This window comes from Cololabis saira, chromosome 13 (assembly GCF_033807715.1).
Source record: "Cololabis saira isolate AMF1-May2022 chromosome 13, fColSai1.1, whole genome shotgun sequence".
NCBI lineage: Eukaryota > Metazoa > Chordata > Actinopteri > Beloniformes > Belonidae > Cololabis > Cololabis saira.
The window spans coordinates 34,824,819-34,836,929 of NC_084599.1; the positions used below are offsets into that span (position 1 = coordinate 34,824,819).

Genomic DNA, 12,111 nt, shown 5'->3' on the forward strand with positions numbered 1-12,111 from the left:
CAGCCTGATACACACACTTTCAAATATTAATGCACCTAAATTATAAATGGCAGCATGTTCCATATAAAGTTTGGGAATGCGTTTGGTAATTGAGCTGCAGCTGGCTGTAATCCAGCGCTGCGCTGACCGATGGGTCACCTATAAATACCTCTCCTGCCTGAACCAGCATTTTACATCGCTGCTTTCCACTGTATCCACGGCGCCGCGAGAGCAACGCAGCTCCGCGTAGACGGAGTATGGCAACAGTCAGCAAACGCAGCAGCCCTGAACTAACCGGAAAATCGTTGATTCAATAATGTATGGCTCCTCTATCAAATAAGTGCTGCGCAGTCAGCTGTATAATCGGTCTCCATTAATGTCATGACAAGTTAATGACATGTTCAGGATAATTATTTGATAATAACTGTTTCGGCTTGAACTTTTTGGCTGTGAGAGCCGGTGTTGCTGAGATAACGTGACTGGTTCAATCACTTTAGTACAAACCGAACAACCAAAGAAGGTTTACAATATTTATCTACCTCTCCACCTTTAGCTGTGCAATATATAAACTAGATGCATAATCATTAAAGTGAAAGACCCAATACAGAGGTTTTTTTCAATTCAAACTCCCTACAATCTTAGAGGTGTCTGCAATTTCACAGTACAAATAGCTAAAAAAGGTATGAAAAGGAGATGTGTCTCCATCACTGGAGTTAAATTCTGGAATAATGCCAACATAAATTTAAAAACATGGCATTCTTTTTTTATATTTAAGAAAATGGTTTGTAAAGCTATTTTTGAAGCTTATAAGTGCAATTGACCATCTGTAAATGTTTCTTTGCCTTTTGTTGTTTCTTTGCTTTTCTATTCTCTTTTTGGTTTTCTGGAGGTCGGTAGCCAAAAAAAGAAAGTTGGTACTATAGGATAGGCTTTTATAAGCATTTTGCTTCAGCCTATGCCTTTTCAGTTATTGTTCAACACATTTTTTGGTTTTGTATGAAATGTTAATGCTGTGCACAATGTTTTTTTTTTTGGTGTTGTTTTGTGTTGTCATGACTGAATAAACTTCATTCATTCATTCAAAGAGCCACCCCGTTTATGATGAAACAATGTTTGATTTTCCAGGAGTCTTGGATTTAAGTGACCTTTCAGTTCCTCATTGATGGACTTGTTATACAGTATCAAACGTTTGGACACTCTTCCCCATTTGTTTGAATGAGAAGGTGTGTCCAAACCTTTGGTCTGTACTGTATACCTAAAAACATTCCAGGATCTTTCCGAGCTCTGAGGGGAAAATGTGTTGTCTTCCTCACCTGTAAGAGTGATGGTAGTGAAAACAAGCTGGGCCCTGTGGCTCTTCAGCCTCTTCTGACCCCAGTAGGCCACCGTCTGGGCAGACAGGATGTAGGAAGTGCCAGGCTGCAGGCCCTGCAGCCACAGCTCACTCTGCACCTGTGACACATCAAAGAACAGGAACAGCGATTATAGAAACAAAAAGATTCCTGGAAATGAAGTCCTGCAACACATTTCAGCCTGTGCTAGCACTGCATCGCTTGTTTGGACTGGATTAGGGTCTCGGTGAGACCGTAGCAACTGACCCCGTCCACTCCATCCTCGTTGTCTCTCTCACCTGCGTCGCTGTGAGTCTGAGTGCAGCGTGTCCTGGTTTGTGAACGACAGGTTGGCCCTGTTCTGCATTAGCTCGCTGTGTGACTGACAGCTGATTACCAGGCTCCTGGTCAATCAGCTCTGTCTGCCCGCGCAGAGCTCTACTAGTCTCAACACGGAGATGCTTGGGTGATAAGTCCGAGTGTGTGTGTGTGTGTAGCTTGATGGCGTGTGTATACTTGACAGAATGAAAGAAAAGTAAGTTAAAAGCAGTTCCTCAATGAGCTACAGACAAAATGGGGTTAAAGTATTTCCGTTACCATCAAGATAGACAAAACATATGGCATGTACAGCTGTACGTGTGTGTGTGTGTGTGTGTGTGCGTATGTGTGGACATTATATGTAGAAGAATGATGTATGTTTAAAAGCACCGATGCACATTTCTGAATGCTTCCTCTGAATTCCCCCTATTACCATCAAATTGAATGTTAAATTTCCCCCCGTCCTGCATAAATTCCTGATTGACAGGATATGTGTTTTATACACACTCTGGGAATATATCGTGTTGTGGTTAAGGAAGATAATAAATCACCAATGTTTTCAGCTGTATGAAAGCCATTTAAGGCGGTGCAGCTACGTTCCTCCGGTCCCTCCATACCTGTTGTGACACTGCTGTTTGTGTGCGTCTACATCCAGCTGCAAGTTAGAAACACTAGTTAGTGGGGCTCATTTACATTCCAGAGGTCCCGGCCGTGCAGAACAGAGGACCAGACTATAGATAAATGGCTCCACCAGGCATGGTCTGCGATCGCCATCACTGCTTAGACTAGTGAGGTCCAGATGAGCGTGTCTACGTTTGACCTCAAAAACCTCTTTTCAACTTATGCTTCACGAAAGAACTAAAACGGACGAATCCTGTGCCAAAAGTACTTTTGTCATTTATTACTTAAGCTGGTTACAAAAGAAGTAGAAAAAAGGGATAAAAGGTTCAGTGAGAGCAAAGGCAATCATTTAGAATTGCCTGAAAGCTGTAATATGTTGTTTACAATGATTAAGGGTATTTTGGTGCTGCACTTAGCAGCGCTGCAAATGTATTACATCACCATAACACCTGTAATCAGGATAACAAACCCCTCCTTTTTTAATTGTTACTGCTGCATTAAGTATAATTCTCATAATACATTAACAGCCTTCCAGAAGTTGCTGAATTGAGTAACATAGTTGCTGATAAAATTGAGTCATACGACTCTTCTCTTGCACGGATCTTGTGCATGACAACCGTGATAACTGACACACTTGGTCACTAATGCCCTCATGCTGCACTAAGTGGCATGTTGTCAGCACATCCGCAGATGCTTTGAGTTGAACGTATTATCCAGATGCAGGAAAAGCGATCCTCGCTGTTGTCAGTTCGTCTTACACAGCGAAGCTGTCAGGCAGTTTTTCCAGTGCAGCGACGTCAAAGCGGCATGTTGTCGCAGCACGCTAACAAAGTTAGGACTGACGACCACAATGGTGTAAATATCTCTGCATAACGGTACATTTGCAGATATATAAAAACAAGGAACAGATGCAAGGAGTTTGTAGGGGGCACCAGTAATGGACATACATGGAAAACAACAATTTCAAAGGGAAGTCTAAAATAGCAGCGTGATTAGCTTCAGTGGTATATACGTTGTGAACATTTCTTTTTCTTCCAGTGCATCTTTTTTTGCATGTTTAAATCCAGGATGACAGAGTCAGGGCTCTTAGTATTAAAGGATTTAAAGGAGTTAAAGGATTCTGTCACCTCTAATTTAATAAATTAAATAGAAAGTATTGGTAAATGCCAACTGTGTTTTGTGTAGGTGTGTAAGTGTGAGTGCTGGTGGGGACGGGGATACAGATGGAGCTTTGATAATAACGCTGTGTAAAATGTAAGAAAAAAAGGAAATGCAAACCGTTTCAACATTATATTTATCTGGATAAAGTATAAGGAGTGTGGAAACAGACATTTAAAGAATTTTCCAGCATTTCAGACATGTTTTTTACTACAATGTATTACATCTTCTTTTAAGAAAGCTTTGTAAAGATTTGGGAACCAAAGACACTCATTTGTGAGTGAAATTGGACTCAAACAGTATATTTAATTTCATAACGCAACAAAAGTCAGCAAAAGGAACTTCCGGAAGGCCAGTTCACCGCCTGCATTCAACCAAGTTGTTGTAATAAATGTAAATTGTGGATTAATCGTTCTGAAATGAACAAGAGCACTCCTGGAAAAGATCTACTAGGCAGTGCATGCCCAGAACTTTTACTGCGTATCGCACCAACAGCCTTTTCCCTCTGTAGTGGGCACCACAGCGAATGATTAAGTTCCACATATTGATTTAACATAGGGACACTTTGGTGCAGGGCAGGGCTGGGAATCCATCCAGCAACCTTTCAGCCATCCAGGAGAACTAATCCTGTAAACGTCTGCTGATTTCACAGGTGTGTAGGTAAGTGTAGTCTGCCATGTTCACTAATGCACCATGGATCCCTTTTCTGTGAATGATGCGAACAGCAGGATGGTTATTTGCATCTTCAGTCTGGAGGATGCATCAAATATGGTTTTTATTAGGAGTTTTGATTCATGAGGACACATTACAGATTTCAACTTACTGAGTCTTTATGAAATCTGCTCCGGAGGAGATGTTAGTACTTCTGAATCACGTTTCCTCATTGCATGTTGTAGTTTTCATTTGTAGTTTTGCAGGATGCAACAACCCTGTTCACTTACACCCAAAACTGTGTTTTTCATTGACTTTCAATAGTTAACATGTTGCATTTTAAATATAGACATCAAAATTCATAAAAAATCGTGGTCTTGTGTTTTTCATAAACACAGTCCCAACTGTTCTTTGAGCTGGGGATGCAACAGTTGGTTACACAACCTGTTCTTTCTTGAGCACTGCACCTGCCTGTAAAATCACCACGTTAATTACAAGCAGAGCGCACGTGTGGCTGTCATGTGTGTATGCATGAGGTGTACGGGTGTACATGCCTAGTAAAAGACCTCAAGTCGTGCTAAACATGTTGTGCATTTGGGTTAGTTCTGTTGTAGAACTTCACACAGTTAAAAAGAGAGGAGAAACAGAGCTGCACACAGTAGATCCACCAATCTAAAGACATGTGATGTCAGTTTGGACATGCTCTCAATGAGTCATAACTGAAATTACTGAAGATGTAAAGGACCAAAAATCTCTGTTTTTGTTGTTTTATTTCTTTGTTTTAGTCAAAGCCACATCATTGAAATGCTTTTCTAAATAGAAGACGTTTACCAAGCAACAATCCTTCACGTCATATAACCTTTGGTGAAGCGTAGTCCCGGGGTTGTGTTTGATGGTGGTTTTACATTTACAAAAGAGCCTTTGTTTATTCTGCTCCTTCAGCCTGGAAAACATTACAATATGACTGGAGGCTAACAGAGTTAATTTATCTGAGAAATTTTAAATCTAAATTGAAAATACTTGAGGCCAACTCCATTACATTTACCTGTTTTTTGTGATTTGCTTGCTTTTTTAATTTTATTTTAATTGTATTTTATCTGTTGGTGTTTTCCGTCATTTATAACTATGTGTTGTAATTGCTGCTGCCTATCTTGGCCAGGTCTCCCTTGGAAAAGAGGTTTTTAATCTCAATGGGATTTTCCTGGTTAAATAAAAAATAAAAAAATACATGAAGATTTGGTGAAGAAATGGAATCAGCTGAGTTCTTAGAGGTGTAACAGCATGAATGTGAAATTCTGGGCATTTGAAAACAATTTACCAAGCCTGTGTAACGTCACTATGTTAAGAGTACATTATTCAGAATCCAATCACTACACATGCTCTTCATTAGCAGTTTTGAATCTTGAAGAAATAGAAATGGCACATTTCAGGATAACAAGTTAATTGTAATATGTGAAAATCTCCTGCTTTGTGATTAGATTTCTCCATAATTAAATATCTCTATAGTAATTCTGTCCTAAGCTGCTCTTTGTCTATTTGTTTGTCCCTAATATTAACCCAGAAACTACCAGGAACATTTTCATTGAATTGGGTGGACAGGAAAGAATTGACAAAAGAAGAAATGTTGCTGTGGATCAAGGTCATTTTCACATTGATCTTGAATAAATGTAGTTTTTTTCTGAGCACACGTATTTACTGTGTTACTTAGACAAACTGCATTTAACAGAATGACTTGATCCAAATGTTATGAAAACACGTGGGCCTTTAATAAATGAAAATCCAGAGGGAATGTTTAAGCATTCAGATTTAGAAGACAAGTAGGAAGGTCTGCATCACCATTTCTTTTCTCTGAAACAGAAAGGTGTTGGGTTGTCTTCCCTTGACCCCACAAGTCCTAAGCAAGATTTAGATCAGATGAAGACGGGGCATTACTCAGCTGTCTTTGAAGCCTTCGCTGGTTGGGCAAACAGCAGACTCCCCAAATATGTGTGATGTCGCCAGGCCCTTGATAAAAATGATGAACTTCTTAAATGCTGCAGCCTTGCACACAGTCTTTATCACTGCAGCACGGTTGTGTGTAGCTTTTCAGCCCCTCTGCAGCTCAAAATGGTCCAACTACCTGGTTCACGGGCCCATGCCACATCCCCTCAGAGTGCTGCCACGTACCAGGCATATCCCTGTGATCCATCAAGAGTCATTCTCATTTCATCTATCAATTAAAATCTTTGAAGAAACTTGAAAAGAGCAAGAATTCTCCATTTTGGGGCTCGTATTCAGTTGCGGTCATCTTTGAGCCTTACTCAACTTAGTAATATCTCTGACACCTTGTAATTTGCAGCACTGGAATACATCGGGACTGCAGTATAATAACAAGATCAACAACTATGTTCTTTATTTAGTCTAACTAAGTGAGTGGAAATGTTCCTTACCCCCTGAGTCAGCACGTTGTTGCTCTCCTTCGTGCCCTGTTCCTCTCTGAGTACGTGAGTCGGTCGCATGTGCTTCGTGTTGTGTAGGACGTGTGCTGGAAGTGTGTGTTTGTGCACTGAGTGTGTGTGCCGAGGCATCCAGGTGAGTCTGTAGTTGTGGACAGGTAGGTCCCCCTCTCTGGGCGGCTCCCAGCGTAACAAAACCGCCACAGTCGCGCCACTTCCCTTCGACCTGCGGCAGGAAAGACAAACATCAAACGTCATTATTCATCCAACATGTAAGCAAACAAATTCATGGTAATAAAGTAAGTGGACTAGGACTTCCCTAACAGTCATGTAAGAGATACAGGACTGTCTCAGAAAATTAGAATATTGTGATAAAGTTCTTTATTTTTTGTAATGCAATTAAAAAAAACAAAAATGTCATACATTCTGGATTCATTACAAATCAACTGAAATATTGCAAACCTTTTATTATTTTAATATTGCTGATTATGGTTTACAGTTTAAGATTAAAATTCCCAGAATATTCAAATTTTTTGAGATAGGATATTTGAGTTTTCTTAAGCTGTAAGCCATGATCAGCAATATTAAAATAATAAAAGGCTTGCAATATTTCAGTTGATTTGTAATGAATCCAGAATGTATGACATTTTAGTTTTTTTGATTGCATTACAGAAAATAAAGAACTTTATCACAATATTCAAATTTTCTGAGACAGTCCTGTATGTATGTATATATATATATATATATATATATATATATATATATATATATATATATATATATATATATATATATATATATATATATATATATATATATATATATATATATATATATACACTGTATATATATGTATATAATTGCATTACAGAAAATCACAATATTCTAATTTTCTGAGACAGTCCTGTAAATGTGGCAGTAAGACACATTCTGTTCTTGTTTATTGGTTGCTTAGCAAAGGCCTTACAATCTTAAATTTACTCCATGTGTATACAACAGAGGCGTCGCACTTTATATCACTCTGAGTAGAAGCTACAATTTAAGTCATCACCTCTGTTATTAAATGTTATTTGAAAATCCGTGTTGATCCAAGCAAGGGTCTGAACTTTGTGACCTTGTTTTGCAGCATGCAAATATGATAGATGCTACCCTACACAAGTGAACAAGGTTGAACTACAGTTTGCATGCAGATACAAGAGCTGTTTATCCCCTGAGTGTTAAAAGAGAGCATATCAAATACAAACATCAAGTAAAAACAGGCATATCCATGCATCTATTGAACTTAAATCTAAGCAGATATTCATACCTTTCTCTGGACTGGGGTCCTGGTTGTGAACCCTCCTGGTCCAGAGTCTGGTTGCTCACTCTGATATTCACTGGGGGTTCTGGGGGTGAGGGGTCTACATTGGGAGACAAAAAGACAAAAAAATGAACTCAAAAACGAATTCCTCACCATCCTCGTCACCAACATGATACAGAAAATCTTTAGTTGATATTCTGCATCTTCTCACAAGCATTACATTTCTAATAGATTTTCTAAAACTCTATTTAAAACTTGAAAAGAGAAAGGAAAAGGAAAACTAAGAAACACTACACCTAACTAAATTATTTTCATTTTCTTTGAAAAATCAAAAGTATACAGTATATAAATCATCAAACCACCTAAGGCAGTGGTTCCCAACCTTTTTTCCTTGGAGCCCCCCCTACTTGTGTCTAAGACCAGCCGGGCCCCCCGACCCGTATGTACTAGCAGCAAAAGAGTAAAATGATTCTTTAAAAATCTTTAATTGAAAAAAATTAACATTAATTGTGTTTTTTTATACATTTCTCTTTGGTTTAACCTGTACAGATATTACTTTTTTTTTCTCACCTTCATTTTGTGTCACCAATGTATAAAATACGAACAAAAACATAAAATAATTTCTGAAAAATGTGTCTTTTAATATGATTTTTCCTTCAACAACCTGTCAGAGTAGTAGTATGAATAAATAAAATACTAAGTGGGTTTATACAGACTTGGATTACAGTATTCCATTAGGTGTGTTTTTATGATTTTTTTATTTATTTAACATGCGCAAATATATTTTTTACAACTGCATATCCTCAAAGCAGACAAAGATTTGCGCCCCCCCCCCCAGAGATCTCTGGCGCCCCCCCAGGGGGTGCCCGGACCCCAGGTAGGGAGACACTGACCTAAGGTACAGTAACATTTATCTGTGTGTTTCTGTAAAGGTTGATGTTTCTACATGATGCTTGCTGAAGCTGCTCGTTGGATATGTCTAAAATGATGCATGTAGACATGTGAAACATAAAAAGATCAATTTGTATTGCCTGGTAACTACTTTTGGTTGTAATAAAACTACAACCAAGGGAGGGAGTTACTTGGTAAATTCCATTTTGCCTCGCTAAAGCGTGTTCATTTTCTGATTCATGGCTAAAATCAAGATTCCCGTAAAGTGCATACCGCTGAAATCCCACTTGTAATTTGATGAGCTCCAATGTTTCTCCCCTTAAAGTGCAGAAGTTTGACCACCTTGAATTAGGTGTTTGATAACTCAAAATTTTCTGCAGAAGATGAAAAACTAGAGAAGACATTATTTGGGGGGGAAAAGGATAGTTTCATCTTATTTTAGTCTACAGAGTCAATTAGATTTGCAGCATCAAAGGCAAGTGATACTGGAGAAGCCTGAAGCTCTTTTCAGTAGCTACCACACTAAAGAGCAAAGGAGACCACCACTAGAATGTGTTTGGCTCTATACATGAAATCCTGAGGTCACAGGTCTTTCAGCACGAACTCTGCATCTCGTTAGAGCCTCGAACCCCGATGCTGTATGTGATTAAAACTACAAAATGTATCTGATTGGAACTACACCCCCCACGGCGGGCCTCCCACGGGCCCGGGGCTGTTCTTGGCTGACCCAGATGCAGAGATCAAAGCTGGGGCAACACATCGGGAACTGCTAGACCTGGCCTGTTCCTGTGTGTGTGTGTGTTTTTGTTCGGGAAGGTGGGGGTCCTGAGTTAGGGAGTGTACCTCAGTCCAAGGAGTCATTTTTTTAGAATCGAACAAAGACACGTTTTTCAGTGTCTGCGCTCACGTGTGTGTCTTTTGTCCTTTTTTATTTTTTTTTTCATGAAGTTAAGCCATCAAGGCAGGTTTTCTGATCCAGACATTCCACCATAATTACCGCTGGCAGCTCTTTTGTAACCTTAATAACTCAGTGAGCAGAATAGGTTTTCAAACTCGGGTTCTCCTTCTGGTTAGCATCAGCGGGAGTTCTTCACAGTGGAAGAGCTCCAACCATCATGACATCTGCCAGCTTCCTGATTTATGACCCCTGACCTCCAGCCCTTGACTAATCAGACAAATGAACAAGAAACACTCCGACTACGGTCAGTTGGTATTTGGAATATTTATAAGTGCCTTTAACCTTTAACCCTGAACCCTTGAAATATACTCAGACACACACTGTCACATGTTCAAAACTCACACCAGCCGATGGTCAACAGTGTAAATTATTAATGAGTTTAGTGCAGGGGTGTCAAATGTGCGGCCTGCGGGCCGCATGCAGCCCGAGAGAGGTTTTCATGCGGCCCGCGAGAAGTTTCCAACACAAAAAAACGAAATGTTAATTTACTGTACTAAAAAGGAAGGCATCAATAATTGCCATGAATCGCAGCATCTCCGATAATATATTTCTTCTACAAATCCATCGTTATTCCACAAATAGAGCAGTTTTTGACATTTTTTTAGTTTTCTAGAATGCATTTGCTGATTTTATTTCTTTGTGGACGGTCGTTTATTTTTATTAACTGACTACTATTATATATTTTCGCAGGAAAAATATCACTGCTAAAAAAGATGATAGAAGATATTTATTCGGAGAATTTCAGTTTTGAATATGAGGATAGTGACAAAGTAAAGCAGTTAAAAGAGAAGTGCTGACTTTTTCGGCACACTGGCATAAATATCCGCGCCAATTTTTAAAAATAAATACACTTAATTGTACTGGAAAAATCTCTAAATCACAAAGAAAAACTCTCGGATGTAATAAGAAAGATTTAGCTTTTAATTAAATTTCCTATAAAAAAGGGAAATATAAAAAAACATACTTGTTTCTGTTTATCTTTGTAAAATGATATTAAAAGCATCTTAAATAATTAGAAAAAAAAACGAGAAATTTCAAGAAAAGATCCTGAAGAAATATATTTTACATAATTAGAGTGTAAACAAAGTGCATATTTCCTTTAAATTTAACTAAACTGATATTGGATTAGATAAAAATAGTAAAAAGAAAAGAATTAGAGAAAAAAATTTCTGCACCGTTTTTGTTATTTTGAGCGTGCGGCCCGCAAGAAACAAACGCCAAGCAAAATGAGTTTGACACCCCTGGTTTAGTGGGTAAATAAACTGGGATCACTGGCCCCATAGCTGGTAAATGCCAAACTTACTGTACAATGTACTTGTACTTGCACCAACAGAGTCATTTGACCCTTCAGCATCTTTACAGTCCACCTTAAAGTCAGTTAGACGACTGCAGTCATTCAGAACCCTGATGCTGGAGTCCTCACTAAAACTAAAAGTGGGCCACATCAGTCCAGCTCTGAGGTCTTTACACCGGCCGCCTGTCCATCAGAGGACTGACTTTAAAGTTCTGCTGCTGGTCTATAAAGCTCTTAATGGTCCAGAACCAAAACACATCAGTGACCTCCTGACCTGGTACTAACCTTCCAGACCCCTCAGGTCATCTGGATCCGGTTTTTTATCAGTTCCCAAAGGCAGAACCAGACATGGAGAAGCTGCATTCAGCTTCTATGCTCCACATGTCTGGAGCAAACTCCCAGAAAGCCTCAGATCAGCTGAAACACTCTAAAACAATCTATTGTTCTTATTTCTTTCTTTTTTCTTTACATTTTATTTATGTTTTAATGTCCCTAAATGCCTTGTTGTTGAATTGTGCTATAAAGGACTGTCTCAGAAAATTTGAATATTGTGATAAAATTCTTTATTTTCTGTAATGCAATTAAAAAAAACAAAAATGTCATACATTCTGGATTCATTACAAATCAACTGAAATATTGCAAGCCTTTTATTATTTTAATATTGCTGATTATGGCTTACAGTTTAAGATTAAGATTCCCAGAATATTCAAATTTTTTGAGATAGGATATTTTAGTTTTCTTAAGCTGTAAGCCATGATCAGCAATATTAAAATAATAAAAGGCAATATTTCAGTTGATTTGTAATGAATCCAGAATGTATGACATTTTTGCATTACAGAAAATAAAGGCCTTTATCACAATATTCTAATTTTCTAAGACAGTCCTGTACAAATAAACTTGCCTTACCTTGCCTTCAGTGCTCAATGTTTCCACACTGTAGTCAGAAGGTTAAACCAAAGCATCTTAATAATATGATCTGGATTCTCTGTACTATATATGTCTGTTGATGTTTGTAATAGGAGGTTCATGAGTCATATGTATTTCACTATTCATTGTGAATTTCATAATATCAATTCAACTATATAGAACTTTTCAAACACAAGTGTAAACTACAGTACTTAGCCGAGCAAAGGCAAAACTTAAAAAGACACAAGCATTGTATTGAAACAATATCT

The 12,111-nt window shown here is 38.4% G+C and overlaps 1 protein-coding gene across 2 annotated transcripts in view; it reads right to left on the minus strand.

The window, feature by feature from the left end:
• The window catches only part of anos1b (anosmin 1b), a 61,476-nt gene that overhangs the window by 6,765 nt on the left and 42,600 nt on the right, over positions 1-12,111 (minus strand). For both annotated transcript variants that reach the window (XM_061738750.1, XM_061738749.1), the window contains exons 7-9: positions 7,800-7,893; positions 6,488-6,719; positions 1,293-1,431 (exon numbers count right to left, since the gene is read on the minus strand). In XM_061738750.1, the coding sequence (XP_061594734.1) occupies positions 1,293-1,431; positions 6,488-6,719; positions 7,800-7,893 (465 nt within the window). The remainder of the gene's footprint in view (positions 1-1,292; positions 1,432-6,487; positions 6,720-7,799; positions 7,894-12,111) is intronic.